Source organism: Branchiostoma lanceolatum, chromosome 3, assembly GCF_035083965.1.
Source record: "Branchiostoma lanceolatum isolate klBraLanc5 chromosome 3, klBraLanc5.hap2, whole genome shotgun sequence".
NCBI classification, from domain to species: Eukaryota; Metazoa; Chordata; class Leptocardii; order Amphioxiformes; family Branchiostomatidae; genus Branchiostoma; species Branchiostoma lanceolatum.
In genome coordinates, this window is record NC_089724.1 from 27,878,950 (window position 1) to 27,901,019 (window position 22,070).

Sequence of the window (22,070 nt, forward strand, 5' to 3'; positions counted from 1 at the left end):
ACAATGATAAAATATCAATCATCATGTAACTATATATATATATATATATATATAGTTACATGATGATTGATATTTTATCATTATAATTATTATTATTATCATTATTATCACTATTGTGTTCGTTAGGAATTTGTGTTTGTATATATGCGTAGTATTTCAACAGTGTTTTGTACTTCCTATGTGTAAGACGCCCGATATCAGATATTGCTGCCTGGGATGTCTTGTATTGCATATATATATATATATATATGCCCAGTGGAGAATTTAGTTGAGGTTAAGTTGTTCCGGCGATAGGCCTAGGGGCAGATGTGATAATGCACATTTATATATATTATGGACAATACGGTATTGATATCTATATCCCTATGTATTTGTCTAGATATCTGGTGCGTTTGTCGTCAATGAACATCCCGTCCACTAATTTTTTACACTTTCGTAGGAAATGAGTTTTTACTTTATTTATCGTTTGAGTACCGTTTATACGTACAGTGGACGTCGAATATTTGGAGGTACGTGTTTTGTTACTTTTCTCTAGTCACTGATTGAAGAATGTTCTAGTTACTGACTTTCAGATAATTATGATGATAAGCATCATCTTACGTAAACAGGGTACTACAAGTGATATCGGTATACTTAGTAATCAGGATATGTGTGTGTTTATGCTACTTACATGTACGTCGTTATATCAGCACCCATCCAAAAGTGAGTGATAATCATTAGCGGTACAAATAATTAACAACAGGTACCGTCGAAAATGCATGTTAGAATGGGCTTCTGTATTTTGTACTGTTTGTATTTTATGTCAGTGGGCATCGTTAACAACGATGGGCAAACAGATGGAATGAAGTTTTTGTTTGTTAAACCTGTCGTTATTTGTCTAAAGGAGGATGAATGTTTGTCATTCCAATTTATAGCTATGAAGCTGCAAAAATAAAAAAAGAAACTTACGGTCTAGATCATCACCAACTTATTGAGTCCATCGTCTATTGAATAAACATTTATTGCCTGCAATAAAATACTAAGCGACCAGCAGCAATAGCGCAATGCTTAACCTTAAATCACTTTTACACGTAAAAACCAATAGCTTATAAATTCATGGACGATCACAATTGTTCAATGTATCATGATTTATATTATATAAAGTTTACTAACTTTGTTTTATATTCTGCCCAACAATTGGTCTTTTACTGGCATAAATGGTTAAGAAAGTTCAGCTTATGTGTCAAGGTAACTATGGTATAAACATTTGATACGTTATCCACAAAGGGTAGTCTCATATTTTGCAATCGTCATCATAGCTACACATTTAACCCTATCTAGACTGGGGTGGCGGGGGGCTAAAAGTGCCCACGCCAACTTTGACATCGTATAAGTGACAAATGACGTATGCTAGGACTACCAACCTTGGCGACTTTTCTTTAAATTTAGTTTACAATTTTATGATAATAGTTTAAGTTACTAGTTTTTGTAAAACAATGATATTTCTTAGGTTTTCTTGCTCAACCACACTAAAACCAACACGTTTTTGTTTAGTACCTTTAGATATTTACGGGATTCCATATTTAGCCAAAAAAGCACATCGATGACGTCATAATTACGTCATATTACGTCAAAACATTACCAAAACTACCAAAATTATTAACGTTCGCGTGAACATCACACTGCAAATTTGGTGATGATACACCATACCGTTTGGAAGTTATTTGGGGGCGAATCAGCACCCCCCCCTCAGTCCCAGATATCCAAAAAAAAGCCCTGTCTAGATAGGGTAAATTGTTGATTTTTGCTAAATGCCATCATTCTATCCTTATCTTACCTTTACCTATTCCCATTACCATACATTAAGTATGATGTATGCGTTACATTCTATAGTAAGGTATATCGCTTGCCCGAACAAATAAAGCATTACATACGTAACAATACAACGTGGGCAAACGACAGCTTTCAACTGATCATCGTTGCCACACTGACTCTTTAAATTAGATTCTTACTGAAACTTATCTGTATTTTATAGTATGAAATATTCCATATATATTCGTGAGAATAGCATTATATGACATGGCCACCTGAATAAACAACAAAACACTTAAAGCTCTTTGAACCGTTCGTCAACAACAAATAACTATTTTAGCAGCAGCAAGTTACATTAGATAACATTGACGCGACTAGAAGCTGATATGGTTAAGTACAGGGACATAACTCAGACTAAGAATCGTTATTATGTTCCTGCATTGATCTCATGCTATAAAGCCTTAGGTCCAATCCTCGCCCAGATCGTACCCAGAACCACGACTGGACTTCAAAGCATCCATATAATCATCATCATCGTTATCGCTTAATCCAGACATGGGGACATTCAGAGTGGCAAACCCAGAATCTCCCCTTATGTCAGGAATGACTCTAGATAGTGACACGCTGGTCCTGCGGCTTCCTGAACTCAGACATGATGACAACGATGAGGACCTCCTGCGGCTTGCTGAACTCAGGGATGATGACGACCTCCGGCGGTCATCAACGTGCGATGCACCCGCCGATGCACCGTGATCTTCATCGGCAGAGGTAACGAGCTCATCGCGGGGAGACACTGGTGGGGTTACTTCTGTAATAGGGAAGAGAAAAAAAATTGCTGAAAACAGAAGTCGACGTCTATGATCATGATCTACACACTGTGTTTCCCTTTATACCAACACGCCCCTTTATTGATTAGACTCCCTTTCCACTACACAGAAACCGCTGACCGACGGTACAGTGACCAAAATCGGATATTTGTGAACATTGATTTCATAATAGGAATATCATGGAAGATGATAAAGTATATGATTTCAAAAATTTCAAAAAGCGTAAACAAAATCGTTCTTTGTCTATGAAATCCGTTGCATGACCTGTCAAATCGTTGGTCACAGCGCGGTCGTAGCCTCTATAGCTAGTGGGTAGTAGATGTTAGGAATATAAAATAACAAAATGACAACGTCAACAACACTATTGTCTCTACATGATTAAAGACCAACCATTTTGCTCCTGAACGTCCTGCAGGAACTCCTGCGCCCGTGTGACGAAGACCCAAAGGGTTAACACCATGTCGTCGATGTACATGGACAACGAATCCAGCCTGTCACCCAGGGCGTCCCAGGACTCAGAAATGGGCTGGTCCTAATCAATAAAAATACGGAAACTATAAAAGACTGTCTGTCACTCAAAAGAACGTATACTGTAAATGTATCTCAGCTCGCGTGGTTTTAATTTCGCGGTAGGGAGAGAGTGGGGCGTTTGCGGTGGTTTTAACTTCGCGTTTGAAACAATAGTAGCGCTACAGAAACACAAACTGAAATAATCGCGGTGGTTCGCGGCGAAGAGCTTACCGCGAAAACCTCAAACATAAAAACACCGCGAACATTTCTGCATTTACAGACTGTAGTACCACCAAAGACTGCATGGTTTTGGAGGTTAGTGAGAAAGATATGCGTGCATAACATTTTCATTTGACACTATTCTAGGCAAAGGGATAAACAAGTACCAGTTAGCAAATACTTGCGAACACCTTGATGAGTACTTTTCAGAGTCGCATACCAAAATACAACACTAAGCCTAACGAAGTACCTTGAATTCTCGAGTCTGCGGCACAGTGTTGTGTGTCTTCGCTTCCAACACCGACGAGGTTACGTCCTTTGTTTCTGGTTCATCTTTGGTGACACTGACTGTGTCTTCCTTGCAATCTTCGCTAGCTTCTTCGCCGCGTCCTTGGGCTCCTACGGTTTTAATCTTCTCACCCCCTGATTTTCTAGGTTCTTCCTCGTCGTTTTGATTGGTCAGGCCAAGGGTCCTCCTAATCTTCTCCAAAAGATAGAGGACCAGGTCGTCGTCATCATGGACCTCTTGCTTTGCCTAAAGTAGGGTCAAAATTTAAGGAGGAAAAGAAATGTATCAATCACAATTTTACACACTTAACCTTTCTTGTCACAATTATGCTTCAAGCCAAATAATCATACGCCTTTCCTCAATGTAAGACCAAATAGTTATAATAGAAGCTGTGGTAGGATTATAGAGTACCAGAATACGCGATAGATTTTGACAACATTTGAAAGATATGTTGTAGTGTTTATATAGTCTATTGACAACTAAGTTGAATCTACTGAGTAGGTTTCTGTCGATGAATCTTTATTTGAGCTGAATGTGTGATAGTTGTGTGCAAATTTGCTAAAAATAGAGAGAACGCTAGCGACCCCGAAAAACACCCGTTTCAATAAAATGGTATGGCGACCCAGTGACGTCACAATTCAAGATGGCGGCCACCCCACATGCCAACGGATCCAACAAAGGTTTTGCTACGCGAACATGTAATCAGCCATACCTCCGTAAGCGCATCTGCCAGAATAGCCAAGAACAGGTTGATCAGGACCAGGAACATCGTCACCAGGAACAGCGCCAGGAAGATCCGGCCCAGGATCCCTCGCGTCCCCTCGAACTGCATGTCGCTGAAGTCCATGAATCCGAAGGACAGGGTCAGCATCCGCAGTGATGCTATCATGATGTTCCTGAATAAAGGGCAGAACCTTTATTGTTTCCATACGGTACATAATATTGATAGTTGTGTATGTGTTACACGTCTGTACGTTTGGGACCGCATCGTGGATGCCGTTCGTTGTAACAGTGTACATATGTAAATACTTTGAGTTTGGGAACGCATCTACATAAGCAGCGACACCTGTGCTGCAGTGGAATGTGAACCAGTCAGAATTGCCACGAGGAAGGTGACAGATGGTCACCGAAACTTCGGTGTGAATTAATTACTTGGTTATGTCAAAAAGTATTTTTATTCGATACCTAATCAGCCACTAAAGCGCCTATCTCACTGGACCCGCGACACGTTGGCGAATTCGCTGCGTCCTAAAACATGCTACGCCTGACTTTGTAATGGGAAATATCGTGCAAAATACACAAGTATGACTAAAAAGACAACAAAATACACAAAGCATAAGAATGTGTTTTTTTTTATCGATAAAATCGTTGAGTGCTCTGTCAAATCGCTCGGTCGTGGCGAGGTCGCTAACGTGCCGCACGTCCAGTCACATGACTAGTTCCCATAGTAACAGAGAATCCTCAGCAATGTGCAAGGTTGCAAAAACGTTATTCTACAATATCTACAAGCTCTACTGCAGCTGATACCATAACATTGCACACATCTTATTTCACTGTTACCTGTACCTCCCAAACATACCTGTAAGACTCTGATACCAGCCCAAACAGCAGGGTAGAAGGAATGGCAAACGCGTAGAAGGCGATGAACAGCTGAACAGAGAAGGACATGATCCCTTTGGCCGCTCTTGCGATCGCTCGGCTGGCCAGGGCCACCTGCTTGTTGTGCCGAACCAGACGGAGCATGCGCAGTGTGGCCACGAACACGAGAGCCGACAGAACGCCCACTAGCATGTTGTCGAGGATTAGCACTGGCTCAAAATCCACGTAGTCTCCTAGGCAATTAATCAGTACAACCATCAGTATCTGTATCTGTATAGCCGGTATAACCGCCCTTCGGCGTAACACACCAGCTTCGCAGGCACGCGGCGCGGCAGCAGCTGGTTATATTACACTTAACGGCCTGTCACACCTAACTTTTCCTCATCTGACTGCAATCGTTCTTTGAAGCTATTTAGTGAAGGTGTTCCTACAGCATCTGGTGACAACGAGTTCCATTCTACTATGGTTCTCGGGAAAAACGAATTTTTGAACACATCAATCCTTGGTTTATAACTCTGGTACTTAAAGGCATGACTATTTCTTGTCCTTTTCTGGGCTGGTATTAGATAATTATCAGTCGGTACATCCACAAGTTTATTAGTCATTTTGTACATCATGCAAAGCCTGGATATTTTTCTTCTGTCTTCATGTGACTTCCACTGTAGATCTGCTTTCATTTTAGTGACACTAGCACCCCTGTGACACTAGCACCCCAGTACTTTGCCTGTACATGCACTTGATAATAATGAATCTATTTTAATTGTGCAATGGTTTCCTAAATGCGTTTAATTAATTATATTATGTGGAGTGTAACAAGTCATTATTTTAATGTGGTCTATATGAATATTCTCTGTAATAAGAACAAAATTCGGGTGATGTTGCCCGCGAGATCCTTGTTGAATAAAAAATATTGAAAACATTATTAAAACATTGAAAACAGATTAACGGACAAATACAATGTGATTAAAAACGCGACATCTATGCAAAATTGTTTCCATACAAAGTAACAATATTACTAAATTTACACATGCAGGAAGTCACATGAGGACCCTGTTGAGTCGTGTTCATGTATATCACTATTTTCTGCATATAGACCTACGAAACTAAAAAGAAAAGCTTAACCCTATCTGGACCGGGGGGGGGGGCTAAAAGTGCCCGCGCCAACTTTGACATCGTATAACTGCCAAACGACGTATGGTAGGACAACCAAACTTGGTGACTTTTCCTAAAATTTAGTTGGCAACAATATTATGGTAAAAGTATAAGTTTATCATTTTTCGTGTTGCCATGGCAACGGGTTTCTGAAGAGGCATTTTATGCAAATTTCACTAATTTCGATTTAAACATAGTTGTTTCCAATGTTTTCTTGCTCAACCACACTAGTTTCCTACATATATAACATTATATGTATTTTAATGTAACTATCATGATTCAATATTAATAAATTATGCTAATTTGATGACGTCATCGCTCAAAATCCAAGATGGCGGACAAAAACAATATTTTCGGTATAAACAGGCTTTTTCGCCTTTAAATTCGTCACAACCTGGAATTTTCTTAACCAGAAACATTCAGATTAATGTTTTTTGTCTATTTTGACTGTTATTTTGGGTCATAAATTGGAAAAAAGTATTTTTAAAAATTTCAAAATGGCCGATCCAAGATGGCGGATCCCAGGGGGTCGCTAACAACACATGACGTCATCGTTCGACGTTATTTTGACGTCAAGTTTGTCACCACTGACGTCAAATGTCTTGGCATACCTTTAAATCAATAATGCGCACTATTTTGTCTAATGCGCTTAGATATTATGGGAATTCCGTATTTAGCCAATAAAATGACATCAATGACGTCATAATTACGTCATATTACGTCATAACGTCACCAAAATTACAGGAATCATAAAACTTCACGTGAACATCACTCCCTGCAAATTTGGTGATGATAGGGCATACCGCTCGGAAGTTATGATGGGAGGGGGGGTCGAAAGAGCCCCCCCCCCCCGTCCAGGAAGTCTCAAAAAAGCCCGGTCTAGATAGGGTTAATGACATCAGAACAACTTACTGGGTGCCAGCTGGTACTGCCTTAGAATGCTGTCCGCCCTCACCTTCCTGACAGAATACACGGCGATTGTGGCGATCCCTAGAGCGATGATGGTCAGCTCTATGTAGTTCCACACCTTTGAGGGGAGCAGAAAATACTTCATCATTGCAGAGTTGTTTCAATGGCGTCGAAAAAATATACGTCAACTGCTGCTTCGTTGCATTTGCAGGAGCAAGATGAATGGATTGATACTTGACTTTTCCTGATGCGCCCATATACATATAGGTTGTGCATTTGGGTTATAAAAATGAAAACTTTATTGCACAACAATTGTACAAGGTACAAAGTATTGCCTTCACTGGTACATAGATAACATTCTATTAGGCTAGTCAATCTATCTAATAAAATATGGTGTAGTAGTTTTTACAATCATTGGAGGAGTTTCTAACGTCTAGACATTCTTTAATATATTTTCCAATGTATACCACACAGGGGTTGTCACGTGTCATTATGTACTTAAATTTGATATTCATTTCTATTAAGTCTATTGAGATAAATCCTGGTAAATCCTACGATAACATTGAGTATAGTGAATTACGTACATCAAAATATTTGGGACATACAATCAAAAAGTGATATTCGTCTTCAGTTGCCTCTGGACAAAATAGGCAAACCCTCTGGTCGATAGGAAGTTTTTGAAATCATACCGTTTCTAGACTTAATTCATGACAGCCAATTCTGAGTTTTGTGATTGCCCTACGTACGTCAAGGCTCTTTATCTATGTACGGGTGAGGCGTATTTCTCAACTGAACACGTCACACCGCAGCAAAACGTACCAAATTCGGAGGTAACTATGCTACAGCAGCTCAGCAAAAAGTCAAAGGCCAATGACCTGATTAAGAATTTAAATAAATGAAATAGGTTGTGTATAAAACGCCATCAGGACAAGGATTTAAAAGAAATATGATTCTTACCTCAAAGAAGTACAGCAGCCCTTCTCTCTTCATCTCCATAATTTCCACCACGAGGAAATATATCATGAACGCCACGGAGACAAGCTGGCAGATGACGATGAAAACTACCGCGCTTCCCTTGTAGTTGTACAGTCGAAACGTGCTCGTCTTACTCTCAACACCAAGACCTCCCGTTTCCAAGAACTCGATGTCGATCTCCGTCGTCGCGAACAGATTTACGCCGGGGTTGTAGGTAGAGAAGTCTGCGGTGATGACGTGTGTCGTTTCTTTAACCCATTGGTTCGCCTCCAGCGCTCTGACGACACGTTTCGCCGACTCAAGATTAGCGCCAAGGACTACAGAAGACGGATCGTACGACTTCGCGACTGGAAGAGCCAAGTCCGAGTCAGACCATAGCTCCTTGCTATCCAAGTTAATCTCGCTTACGCCCGAGAACATCTCTGAAACCTCTGCCAAAATGTTGTCGATTTCGCCAGCTTTCTCCGCTAGTTCCTCGATGCTTACTTGTCCCGACTTCGCCTTCCGGGTTTGACGAAGGCGAGCGGGCCCGATACGGAAATTCTGTAAGTCGAGGAGAAACTTTCGCTTCCGCCACGACAGAGTTTCTTCGCTATTGTACCAAGTGTCGCGGTACAGGTTTGGAACTAGAGTAACGTTAACCCATCTGTAGAAGGCCTCATCTGTATCCACCTGTGCATTAAGAAATAACAAAGAAAAGTGGACATTTAGTCATTCTGAAACTCTCATTGGACCCACCGCGTCTCGCTAGCGCTGCAACCTATACTGGAATTGTGTCACGCTTGTCACCTTTGTAATGGGAATATAATAAAAAACGTACAAGTATGACCAAAAAGACAACAAAACCCACAGAGCTTAAATACATTCGTTTTATGTCAATGAAATTCGTTGAGTGCTTTGTCAATTCGATCGGCCGCAGCGACGCCGTCAGTGTGCCGCGGGTCCAAAGAGAAGAGGTTTAAAGCTGATTACTAGTTGTAGACCTCATTTTGACATTGGCAAGGCCACGTACGAAAAACATGAGTAAATTAACATAGAGGTTTCACATGGGGCTGGAAAAGTCATAGAAATTGCGCAAATAGACAGATACCATGCCAGAGAAGTTAGTCCGCTATAGAAGTTACAGTTTGTAACCGTGGATGGCATATTGGACCCTCTCTTCGTAGCCAACTCCTCCCTTAGCATACTATTCACTATATTTGGCCAATTTCTACTATATTACGACCATCCGCAGGGCTTGGTAGAGGCTACTATCATTGTTTTTTTGGTGTTTTTTTTCTGTTCTGTCGCTAAATGTAATCTATTTCGTTGTTAATTATAAGAAAGAGGCGTGACTAGGAATTTTACCTAAAATGCTCTTTATCGGTAATGAAATCAATTTTGCGTGCATGATACACCTGATGTAGCCTGTTCACCAGTCTCTACGGGGCGGCTTAGGTGTGTTTTACCGGGCCCAGTCTGCTATATTGACACAGGCTATGTCTCTAGTACTCAAAGCCCGCACACGCACATTCAAGACTTTGCTCCAGACCACCCCCCAACCAAGGTCGGCGCGGTGATGGGACTGAGTAGCCTGGAATCCACCCTAGACTAGGTCCAGTTCTCTGATAGCATTTAAGCAGAAAGTGTCTTCAAGTTGTCTTTTTGACTTTAATTTTATAGTCGGCTTGCGCAGTTGACTTTTAACGACTAGCAGGCATCGTCGCCGACCAACTCCCAACCGCATATGGCCGTGTTCACGGCTAACTCCCAACCAGCATGGTCTGTAAATGGTCTGCCATTTGGGACATGGGCTTTAGATCAAGAGTAAGCTGTTGTGATGATCAATGTACAATACTTACGTCTGTGAGTGCGAACACCGAGCTCTCTACGAACGCCTTGTTGATGGACTGTACCAGGTGGTACGCATGCGTATCCGTGACGTCATTGGAGACCACGGTCAGCGCCAGTAGGAACAAGGTGTACACAAGAATCTCCTTCTGCGCCTTGCTCATGCGTTCGTCCCTTTCTCGTTTCAACCGTGCCCGGCGGAGCTCGTCTTCAGTGGGTGGCTCTGGAGGTGTTACTGCATGGGGTTCCTCGCCAACTGCAGAATTGTAAGGGTAAAACTGACTGTAAGGACACTAGGTAGATAGCATATTGATTGGACGTACCTTTCATCAAATTAGATGGAAAAACATATTTCTGGTCATCTTCTATCATTCTTGATAGACGGCCCGATTTACACACTCGTTTATGAGTAGTCTTGAAATAAAGGTGGGGTATTGAATATCAACTGTGTAGGATACGCATTTCAAAATATGGAGATGGTCTATCTAAGCACAGAAATCAGAAAATTTGGGAAATCATTGGACTCTAACCTCCCTGTACATACCCCTTAAGGTTTGCACATGTTGTAATATGAATAGTTCATTTTTGCATTGGGAATAGTCTATATCTGTGTGGAGAATAGATTTGGGGTTCAGATATTCACTGTAATGACTTCTGACCTCCAATTCCTAATACTTTAGGGCATTAAGTATGTTTGCTAGCATACCAATAAGCTAGTTTAGTACATGGCAGTTATACAAACTTCAGAGGGTATGTACAAGGGGGGGGGGTGTGAAAAAACTACCACATTTTTACGTTTTTCTATTCATAAAGACCGTCTCCGCATTTGCATATTTCAGCAAAAACTGCACTAAATAGTACCTCCCCCCTAAGTTGGAGTCGACGCAGAACACGCAAGTGTAGATCCGGTCAAAATCGCCCACCGTATTTCATTAGCAACTTTGAAGTTTAGAAGGTTACTTTAGTTTATATAATTACTGCATCTTTGAACATAAATAGACCTTGCCTAACAGTGTCACAACAGCTATGAGTTAAGAACTTGCTATGAAGATCCGTTGGCTTGTTATGTACATGATATAAGATAGATTGACATACCATCGGCGTCTTCATTGGATGGGTGCACTGAAGGAACTGTGGATAGATCCGGGACGCTGCTGTCGTTTTCAGGTCGTTTGAATATGGCTGACACCAGAAATGCCAAGACCAAGATCTGTGGTTAATAAAATCATTTGATTAAAATTGTGCAAGGACAAAATGGTAATTACTAATGTGTATACTTGTAGTCACGTTGAAAAGCTGATTTGTTACTAAACCCTTCCTTGTTGATGTTGCTCAGGACTATGATAGCTAGATAAGGGTTAGCGATCCTTCCATTCTTGGTCACAACATGTTGCAAAGATATCAAGACCGGACGTTCTGCTGCAGTGCCAGGAAAAGTCGCCAGGTCGCCCAAAATTTAAAGTTAATTAATACATATGAGGCCTAAGGCCCCCATTCCACTAGACCCTTGATTTTATAAATAGAATACATGTATCATGAAATATGCAAGGAAGCCTGAAAGGACAACGAACCACACAAAGCGAAAAAAATCCAGTTTTTATCTGTGGAATTCGTGGAGCACTCTCTGAAATTTTTGACCTAGGGTCAACATTTAGAGTACTTCTTGGCGATGGTAACAACAACGACATACCTTGATGGGCTGTACGAAGAGCACGGACTCAAACATTCCCAGTAGAATGGAGGAGAGCCAGTCCAGGGACTTCTCCCGTCCCCACTCCAGTCCGTACAGGATGGTGAAGAAGCCAGAGGTGGTCACGGCCAGGAACACCAGGCCCCAGGCGATGTAAACGCAGAAGTACGGCAGGCCCTTGGCGGGTGGTTGCTGTGGTGGCTTGTACTGTTGCTTCTGAGATCCATCGATCTTCCAGTGAATGACCTTGACCTGGCTGTCCGAGTTCCCTCTGGACACCTAAGGAAAGTCGGTTAGAAGCTTAGTTTGCGTTTTAAGCTTACAGTATATAGGTTGTATCAGATACCTGGCGTATCATATAATGGGGGCACATGGCGCTTTGCTATCTAATCACCAAGGCCAGGCAGTGCCTACATAGGTTAACAAAGTAAAACGAAAACACCAAACCACAAAATAATAACACATCCGAGCGTATCGTAACTTCGGGGGCAAAAGAGTATGAAAAAAACTTTTCCATTACAAATGTACGATGTGAAAAACAGTAACATGAATAGTGAAAAAAAAATGAACCAGCTCGGATTCAAACCCGAGGAAAATACTTGATCCTCAAGGCCGCGCAGCATCATGGTATGGTAGGAGCGTGCTAATTCACTTAAAGTGTACCGTCCTGCGATATGGCATGCTCATTTCCAATGGCAACGACTGTTTTCAATGGTAACGACCGTTTCAAATAGCCACGACCGTTTCAATTGGCAGCGACCGTTCCAAATGGCAGCGACCTTCCCAAATGGCAACGACCGTTAACCCTCAAACACCCGAACCTATTTTTGCGACTAAAATGACTGAGCGGGGTCAAAAATGACCCCACAATGTTTTCTTCAGTAAAACCTCCCGTTTCACTTTTTTTCACTGATTGTTATCCATACATTGCTTCATCAATGTAAGAGGAATGTTTTGACATCTTTAGATATATGTAATTCTCGTTCATTATCATAATTTATGCAAAAAGATCAGAAGGGCCACGTCTTGAACTATTTCTATCTAGACCGAGAGGAGATTTTTAAGGCCCACGCCAAATTTCATGTTGCATAACTAATAAACGGCTTACGCGAGAGCCATCAAACTTGGTGGCTTTTCGTAAAATTTCAATATAACAAAAAATTCAAAGTGATAAAGTAAGTTCATCGTTTTTCGTGTTGCCATTGCAACGGGTTTTTGACAGGCATAATTGACTAAACCTGGTAATTTCAGTTCAAACAATCACGTTTCGAGGCTTTGTTGGAAAACCAAATGTATTTTATTACATTGTTATCATCTTATGTAATCCAATGTAACAATTATGATTCAACATTGATATTTTATGCTGATTTGATGACGTCATCAGTCAAAATCCAAGATGACGGAAAGAATCCCATAAAATTACGTCATAATGACGTCATATTACGTCATTATGACATAAAATTTGTTATGGTAATACCAATTCACATGTACATCATCCTCTGAAAATTTGGTGGTCATACGATAAGTAGTTCAGGAGTTACAGGGGGCAGGTCTCAAAAACCGCACATTATTTTTTGCTGGGGTCAAAAATGACCCCAGCGGACTCAACATAGACTTTCTTATATAACGTCAACAGTATTGTGCCCATATCCCTAGAAAATTATGAGAGGTTAGAAAAAATGTCTACTGACAAAGTCACGGAAGGAATTTTTTTCAGATTAAACATGTTCAAATAGCACGTCAAAATCCACGCCTGGGGTCAAAAATGACCCGACTCGGGTGTTTGAGGGTTAATTAAAGACACGGAAATCGGCCGTTGGACTGAGGACCAACGTGCGTACAATGTACCTTCGGTTTGGGCTTGCTGCGTCTGAACAGCTCCACCACTGCTAGGGTGACTGGCAGTGTGATCACGCTGGACACCACGCTGACGTACAACTCGTACACGGACAGTTTCAGCGGCCCGATGGTAAACCTGTTGAATACAGGACGACAACTCTCAGTCAGATGTAAATCGAGAGCAAAGCATATTAGCCTGGAGTCCAGCCTTCTTTAAGCTTCATTCCGCTCCCGAGCGGACGTTGGGAGCGGACTAAAGCTAAGAAGGCTGGACTCCAGGCTAAGGCATATACGAGTAGGACGACAACTATCAGCTAGCCATTCACTGTCTATACGTGACGTCAAATGTACATCAAGAGTAAAACATTAAGCACTGTGTCTCAACATGAATCCATTTGAAACTTAATTTGATATATTAACACAACAAAATAGCTACTCAACCAATTACTGTAGACGGATTGTTTAAGTATAAAATTATCCAGTTGTTTGAGTAACTTTTGTACTGTGTCTCTTACTACCTGGATGTCTAAACTTCAGCGACAGATTAATGCGTTAATTTTTTTCTATTTTACTGCTTTCTAACTAATCAAATCGGCAAATTGCATCATTGCATGCTTTTATGGGTTTCTTCTAAAGGATATTCACTGACAAGTAAGTCACAATACCCTTTTGGAAAATACATACATTTTACTGTCAACACATAGTTACTGATATAAAACTGTAAGAAATCGAAGATAAGGAGTAATATTTCGGTGCCAATTGAAAAAGAGGGGCCCCGCCGGTTAATTCACGGGCTATTTCGGGGCCCGGCCAGGACCCCGAATCATTTTAACTCAGACTTAAATTCAACGCGGCACCCGGTAACAAATATACACCGTGAGCTAATCGTGCGAGCACCGGAAGATATCACTTCCCCATACCCGGCAGTCCACCGGGACAAATGTGTGGCTTCGGGGCCCGGCCGGGACTACAACCACGACGGGCACAGGCGCAGTTGGGAACAAAGCATATTTGAGAGGTACATACCTTCCAGGGTCCTTGACGGCGGTGTCTGCCCGGTAGAACATGGCGTTGGTGACCATGGTGCAGAACAGCAGGGTGAGGCAGCAGGACAGGCGCTGGACGCGGCTGAAGTTACTCCTGTTCGGACGCCACGCCACCGAGAACCACAGGTGGCCGTCAAACAGCTGTCTGACGGCGCTGAAAGTACAAGTTACACGCAGTCATTTCTCAATGTAAAAGTGACTTCTCAACAGTTAGGCACATCTTAAAGCACAGTTCAAAGATGACCTACATGCCGGCGTCAAATATAGGCTGATTCTAAGTCATCCAGAACTTAGTTTGGCAGCTGAATAGAGTATGATAACAAAGCAAATATAAGTACAACGATGCTGGTGATTATCATTATAGATGGCAATATATGACCCCATGATCCGAAAGTAAACTGGGACTCGGATTATCCCAGAAATGGTTATTGTCGCTAAGATAATCCAGTTTGCAAGCCAGTGTACACCGAGTACAAGAGACTATTTTGATTTACCATGAAGCAAATTTGGTTTTGAAATAGCACCAGAAATCTAAATTTTACTTTCCATTGTCCTCTAACTTCCTTTAGAGGAACAGGCAAATATGATGCTTGTTCAACACACCTCTTGGTGAACAGGTTTTGGAAGTTGGTAATCTGCTCCCATCCGTCGACCGGCAGAACCCGGGCCACCCGACCGTCGTCCTGATCAACCGCCAGCCACTGGTTACATTGGAAATAGCACCTGGGGTTTTGGGAAAGAAAAAACAACAACTTTGTATTGGTTTATTGGTCAGAAATTACCCGTGCAATGGCAGCCAGTGCTGAATTGCTGCACGGTTTACAATCATATAATACAGAACAGATACATATTTGCTCCACACTTGCACTTTGTGGAACTGTCGCAAGGGTCTGTGCGGCTGCCATTCGGCGCCAGCAGGTGACCTCAATACGACCTTCCCCAACCGAAGTCACATGTCTATAAAGGTTAGACATCCTTGTCTTGACTTCGTCTAATTTGTTTTCATATTCGTAAACTTGTCATGACCAGATGATGATGATCGGACTTAGACTTCTTCTAATTTTCTTATTGGACTATCTTGAATCGTGACTTCATTTTATATGCATATTAATTCATAGTTGTTGTCAAAAACCTGCTGTTCAAAATCTCGCTCAGTGTTACTTAAAACGTCTGACCGTTTCCAAAAACAATATACAGTTGCTTGAGTAACTGCTTTTTGGCGTAAGAAAAGAAATTGTCGGTTTTAAATGCTGATTATGACTTTCAGTTGAAGAAGACAACTTTGCTGTCGTGAAAAGAAATCTGTTTTGAAGAAAATGAATTAGTTTTGAATGTCGCTTACAACGTAACGTGCTTATGGTTTGCTAAACAGACATCACACTAACATATATGCATACGCACACACGCACAGACACACACAAAATGTAGCTCAAATAACGAATATCCAAACCACATGCTATTACCCTTGGCGACGATTGAGAAGTTCAAATTCTTTTATATATTCTATGGTATACATGGTAATGGGAACATGAATATACGGTATACATGATAATACAATGTTTGATATAGCAAAATCAATCGTGAGTGACATACGTCTTGTTTTCTTGCAAATCTTTGACAACGACATTGTCCAGAAACCACCCGGCGTTTGACCCCTTCCCGGAGTTGTCGTGCCAGATGTGCAGGTGGGTCAGGCTTCCCAAGGGTCGCGGTGTCGTGAGGAGGAAGCTGTTAATATGGCCTCTGCAGAACACCTGTAGAGAGAAAACGTCGTTATAAAGAGGGCTATCTAATTAGCTGAACCCACGGCACGTTACCCTCGGAGACCAGACACCGTATATCGGCGCGTCACCAAGCACCGCACGCGCGCCCAAGCTTTCACGGCCCACCCTCCCGCTGCCCCCGGAAACCGACCCCGCCCCACTCTCCGTGGTAAACCAAAGCTCCACTAGCCGTTTAGCCGATATACGGTGTCCGGTCTCCAAGGGTAACGGCACGTTGGCGGCCTCGCTGCGTCCTAAATTGGATTCGTATTACCCTGGACTTTATAACGGAAATATCATACAAAACGTACAAGTATGAATGAAAAAGACAACAAGACAACAAAGCACATAAAGCATGAAAAGGTTCGTTTTTTGTCGAGGAAATTCGTTGAACGCTTTGTCAAATCGCTGGGTCGCGACAAGGTTGCCAACAAGTCCAGTGAAATAGGGGTTTAAGGTCAGGGGTTAAGATCCCGAAAGAGGCGAAACGTCGAAAGCGAATATCCATGTGACCAGCAGCCTAGACAAAGGACTGTTTACAAGTTAGAGGCCTTCAGCTTTCACCTTAGACCACAATACATCACACAGAACATGCGCACTGAGCGCGTAGGGTACCTTATAAGTGGCATGTCATTGATATAGAACCATATATGTGCTTTAAATCAACCTGCAAACAAACAGAAGACCAAAGTTCGAATCAGTTCTTACTTTCTTGTCTGGATCCCTGAGTCTGCGTGCTCCGGTGTCGCTATCAGTGGCGTATATGATGATGCCGACGTTTGATCCCGTACCCGCGCCAAGTCGCTGTCCGGTGGTGATATTTACAAGGTACCCGCAGGTGTCGCCTGGTCGGTTACCTTCGACGGGCGAAACTGTCCACTTACACAACAAATAATAAATCATGTCAGAACAATAACTGAGTTATATTTTTGAAAGTCCTTGCCCAAATCTACTTGCAACGTGAAACAATGTATCATCATCACCATCATCACCATCATCATCATCAGGCAGTGCAAGTTAACAATAATTGTGACAAGTGGAACAAGTAACTATTCTAGGAACTTTGATGAAGATTAGACATCCAGGTAGTAAGATACGCCACAAATAGTTACTCAAGCAGCTGGATAAGACCAATCTCACGTTAGTGATCAAAATCTTATCCAGTTTCTTCAGTAACTATTTTTGGCGTATTCTAGGAACTGCTACGGAATACAGGCTAACCCAACAATACCATCCGAGAGTTGGTCGGCTTCAAATCGTTTCATTGTTTTCCGCACCACAGATCACCGTTGAAATCGTAATTTACAGTAACGGTATCTGCTAGGCTAAATGTCTGCTCAAAGGGCCCCCTAGTTTTGCATGGCAAAGACGTCGATGTCCTGTTTCATCGAAAATACATGTATATGCACGTTGTCAAATATCACCGATCCAAGACTTTCTAAATGTAGACAAATCTTTGCATATGATTATAAAGGTAAACTCATGATATATATTCAATGCACATAGGCCCATGTACGTATATTAAGATACTTTTTCAAACTTTATTCATAAAAAATACATTACAATTTTCATTAGCAAGTACATTACGGTACATGGTACAATTTAAATCTGCGACAAAAAGCGTCTGCACAATTTTTTGTTTACAAGATTCAATAGCAGCGTAACTTCAGTTTGGAAGCTTCTGTATAGATTACTGCCACCGGAGCACCAGCTTTTAAAGAGGACAGTCTTTGCAAGTGTTATGAACAAATTGATCATTACATAGATTTCAAGATAACAAGATACTTTTCAATTTTTCGAAAGGAAGGGAATCAAAGCAACTTACGTTTCTTATGTCTGTTTTGTCTTTTCTTCTGGCCCAGACCAGCAGTACAAAGTAGACAACAAGAGTAGAAATGACGAACGAAAACACGACCGGGTTCTCGTCCAGCTGTCCGAACTTTGCAAAAACCGTATCAAAGTTGATGGAGTTCGGCGCGACAACAAAATTACCTCCAAAAGCAGTCAGATGGTTGCAGAGGCATTCTACCTGTTCAGTGGTAGTCTTTGCACCGACCTAAGTGACAGAGTAACTGAATTGTCATGCAAGCAGCCACCTAATAACATGCAATTTACAACATGCTATCTGCCACCCAAAAATCAAGACCATAGCACGTCAAAGTCAAAAGATACAAAAACGGAAGTTTTGCTGCAGTACCAAGGTCACATACCAGGGGGCTCAAAATCGATCTTGAATTTTGGCTTCACAACACCTGCCCACATTCCAAATATCATTGTAATCCATTAAGAGGTTCTTGAGTGATGCTGACTACAGTAGTCCGGAAACACAAACGGACAGACGGACAGACAGACACACCCAAAACTATATTTTTCATGGAGATACAAATGAAAATACCTGAAAGGATCGTCTATCACCTTCTAATCTACCCTATGCTGCTGATATCGCAGAAGTAACCGCTTTTAGTATTTAGATTGGACCATGTGCAGCCGAGCATATACAGCCAACACTAACGTGAGATAGCCCTTTATGACTGGCCATCACTGTACGTTACATCTAAGACATATAAGGCCATGTTGGTTAGCATTAGACCCCAAAACTGATGCGAGCGTGGAAATAAAAAAAATTGCTTCCGTTATGAAATCTACGTGGACGGAAAGGATTAACAAAACTAAACACACGAAATATAAATTCTTCATTTTTATCATCTCAAAACTTCTTCTTCGACTTTGGAACTGTACGACATTTGTATCCGTTTTGCTACATATTTCTTTCGCAATTTACAGCATGTGTTTTCTCATATTGCGCCTGCTTTTTACGATTAATAGTACAGACGTAAACTCTTTTACCGCAGGGAAATTGATGTGCGCGCAAATGTCGTCCATACAATCAAATCAAAATGGTCTATGATATACTAAAATGACGGGTACCAAAGTCATGGAATCCAATCTGAACATGCTACACGTGGACAATCAAACTTTTCAAAACTTACGTGGCAGCCGCGTGAACTCCAGGCCTCGGCAATTTCATCCCAAAACAGACATGCCCCAGCGAAAAATTCTACTCGGATTTCAGACGATGTTAAGTTTTCACTCGAGACAGGATACGTCTGAGGGTGTGTGGTACCATGTAATGTTGCGGTGATACCCTCTGTGCTTGTAACTGGAACCAAGGATCTCCGAAGGCGAGTTTGTTCAGTTGTATGCACTTCATGTGTGGTTTTGTTGCTCGGTTTTGTTCTTGTACTTTGGGGCTCTCTAGTAAAACTACTAGTATTGTAGATATTAGAGATAGGAGCTTCTTCCGTAGTGCCTGGCTGTCCTTGTCTTGTGATTGTAGCTGTTGTTGAACCTGGCTTCCCTGGTGAGCTTTCTACCGGTGAGCCGGACGGTCCTGGTGAGCTTTGCCCCGGAGAGCCCGAAAGGCCTGGTGAGCTTTGCTCCGGAGAGCCGAGTGGTCCTGGCGAGCTTTGCTCCGGAGAGCCGGACGGTCCTGTTGAGCTTTGCTCCGGAGAACCGGACGATCCTGTTGACCTTTGCTGCGGGGAGTCGGACGGTCCTGGCGAGATTGTTATGGTAGATCCAGGCTGCTCCGTTGAGCTTCCTATCGGTAAGCCAGAATATCCTGATGAGTTTTCTACCGACAAACCTGAATTTTCTTGCGAGCTTTGTGCCGATAAGCCTGCATTTTCTTGTGAGCTGTCTTCCGATGAAGATGAGGATGACGATTCCCTTGGATTTCTACAATTTGGCACTCCTTTGCCCTTTGAATTTCCACAGCCTCGTTTCTTTCGGCGTATACGTAGAGTTGATACTCCATCATGTATTACTTCTCTGACCCCAATGAGATAAGTGCCGGGACCGTCCAGAGCTTCGGCTGGTACAACAAATCTCACAGAACCATATCGGGGCGTTTCAATCGCCTTGTAGGCATAATTCGTCTCGTTTGGTCGCTGACCTTTCTTGGCAAATATCTCATAGTCGACGTTTTCTGAAACATTCGTTAACCGTAGAATCACGGCTTCGTCGTCGGAGTTTCTCTTAACCTTGTAGTACAGCATCTCCCCGGGTCCTGGGAAGTGATGGCTTTGTACATCTGCGTTTTCGGAGCTGGTGTTGTGGTCGTTGTTTAGCAGCTTTAAAGTGATGTAGTCTTCAAGATTTTCCATGACGAGATCCTCATCTTCGTCGGCTATGAAAAAGATGTCCATAACAGGTGTGGAGAGTTGACGTGACGTCATGTTCCAACTGTACGGGTTCTTGTGCATCACCAGAATCTGTAAAGGTTCAAGTCAACATGTAAATCCATAGGGAATTACACAGAACAGTTGGAAGCGAGGCACTTACCCTGGAATCCAGAGCATATGAACCGGCCCGCGCCCCGAGCGTCCCCGGGCCTACCCTCCCGCTGGCCCCGACAACCTACCCCGCCCCACTCTCTGCTAGCCGTACGGCTAGCGGAGGATGCACGGCTAGCGGGTCTCACTAAATACCGAAAACAACCGAAAACAACCGAAAACAACCGAAAACAACCGAAAACAACCGAAAACAACAAAATCACTAAATACCTAAAACAACTCGATAACAACACATTTTAGCAGACGCACTTATTTTGAGCTTGAGTTTGCTGTGTTCTTAATGCTGTTCGCGATGTTAAAAGATACCCTTTGAAATCCCTTCAAAATGCTGGCAGATGTAACGTTGAAGTGATGTAGTTGATATAATCTAGGTGTGTCCCTTAAGTTACAAGCTCACTTTGGAACTATACAGGAGCATTTTTGTTAAACACTGTAAAGGAGGATCACTGATCAACAGATGTCTTTGATATTCAGCATGCAGTTAGTTTAATACTAAGTGACGTACATGTAATCTATAGCAGGTGGAAAATTGGTGCATACCAATTATGCAAGTAAGGACATGATTTGCCTTATTAATAAGTGCCACTTTCCTTTTTTCCCAGGGCCAGGGTCATACTGATAAACTTCGCTTCTGGTAATTTCTAATTTATTTCATGTACCAATCTTGGGTACACATGGTCGGTCCCTGTAGTTTGTAGGGTAGGGTTTTACGAGGGGGCATTATGTAAATTGTCAGTAGAGAGCCAATGCACCCCCTATGATGATTACAGATGTTTCATGATATGATCTGTATGCTGCCATATTAACTTGACATTCTGGAAAATATGGCACCTACCACAAGTGGTTATGGGTGTTGATATTTCTGATTACATTTGCCAAGAAGGTATTATCCTTTTTATGCTGCATGACATTAATCCTAAACTTGAGATGAAAACTCTATCTACGTATATATATATATATATAATCTAGCACCTCGGGTATCTTTTAACATCGCGAACAGCATTAAGAACACAGCAAACTCAAGCTCATAATAAGTGCGTCTGCTAAAATTGGCTGTTTTCGAGTTGTTTTCGTGATGTTTTCGAGTTGTTTTCGGTGTTTCCAAGTTATTTCCGAGTCGTTTTCGGTTGTTTTCTAGTTGTTTTCGGTTGTTTTCGGTTGTTTTCTGATGATTTTGTTGTTTTCGGTTGTTTTCGGTATTTAGTGATTTTGTTGTTTTCGGTTGTTTTCGGTTGTTTTCGATTGTTTTCGGTTGTTTTCGGTTGTTTTCGGTTGT

At 42.0% G+C, this 22,070-nt stretch overlaps 2 protein-coding genes across 2 annotated transcripts; both read right to left on the minus strand.

The window, feature by feature from the left end:
• Window positions 1-2,252: 2,252 nt before the first annotated feature.
• On the minus strand, window positions 2,253-8,691 carry LOC136429511 (polycystin-2-like protein 1). The gene is made up of 7 exons (XM_066419343.1): window positions 8,254-8,691; window positions 7,300-7,414; window positions 5,216-5,468; window positions 4,349-4,532; window positions 3,598-3,882; window positions 3,009-3,150; window positions 2,253-2,599 (listed from the first exon to the last, which is right to left on the minus strand). Exons 1-7 carry the CDS (start codon window positions 8,689-8,691, stop codon window positions 2,253-2,255), a joined length of 1,764 nt encoding a protein of 587 aa, XP_066275440.1.
• A 2,011-nt stretch (window positions 8,692-10,702) lies between these two features.
• Window positions 10,703-16,131, minus strand: LOC136429513 (polycystin-1-like protein 2). The gene is made up of 7 exons (XM_066419344.1): window positions 16,127-16,131; window positions 15,280-15,399; window positions 14,657-14,830; window positions 13,640-13,766; window positions 11,792-12,070; window positions 11,197-11,283; window positions 10,703-10,708 (listed from the first exon to the last, which is right to left on the minus strand). The coding sequence occupies exons 1-7, from the start codon at window positions 16,129-16,131 to the stop codon at window positions 10,703-10,705; spliced, it is 798 nt and encodes a 265-aa protein (XP_066275441.1).
• Window positions 16,132-22,070: the final 5,939 nt, after the last annotated feature.

Bases quoted from the DNA above. Each gene is read 5' to 3' on its own strand.
- LOC136429511 (XM_066419343.1), bottom strand. From the start codon at position 8,691: ATGTTCTCGGGCGTAAGCGAGATTAACTTGGATAGCAAGGAGCTATGG. The intron at 7,415-8,253 runs GTAAGAATCATA...CTCCCCTCAAAG, and splicing joins GGCTGCTGTACTTCTTTGAG to GTGTGGAACTACATAGAGCT. The intron at 3,151-3,597 runs GTACTTCGTTAG...TTTATTGATTAG, and splicing joins CGCAGACTCGAGAATTCAAG to GACCAGCCCATTTCTGAGTC.
- LOC136429513 (XM_066419344.1), bottom strand. The intron at 13,767-14,656 runs GTATGTACCTCT...TGTATTCAACAG, and splicing joins GCCGTCAAGGACCCTGGAAG to GTTTACCATCGGGCCGCTGA. The intron at 12,071-13,639 runs GTACATTGTACG...GACTTTCCTTAG, and splicing joins GCAGCAAGCCCAAACCGAAG to GTGTCCAGAGGGAACTCGGA.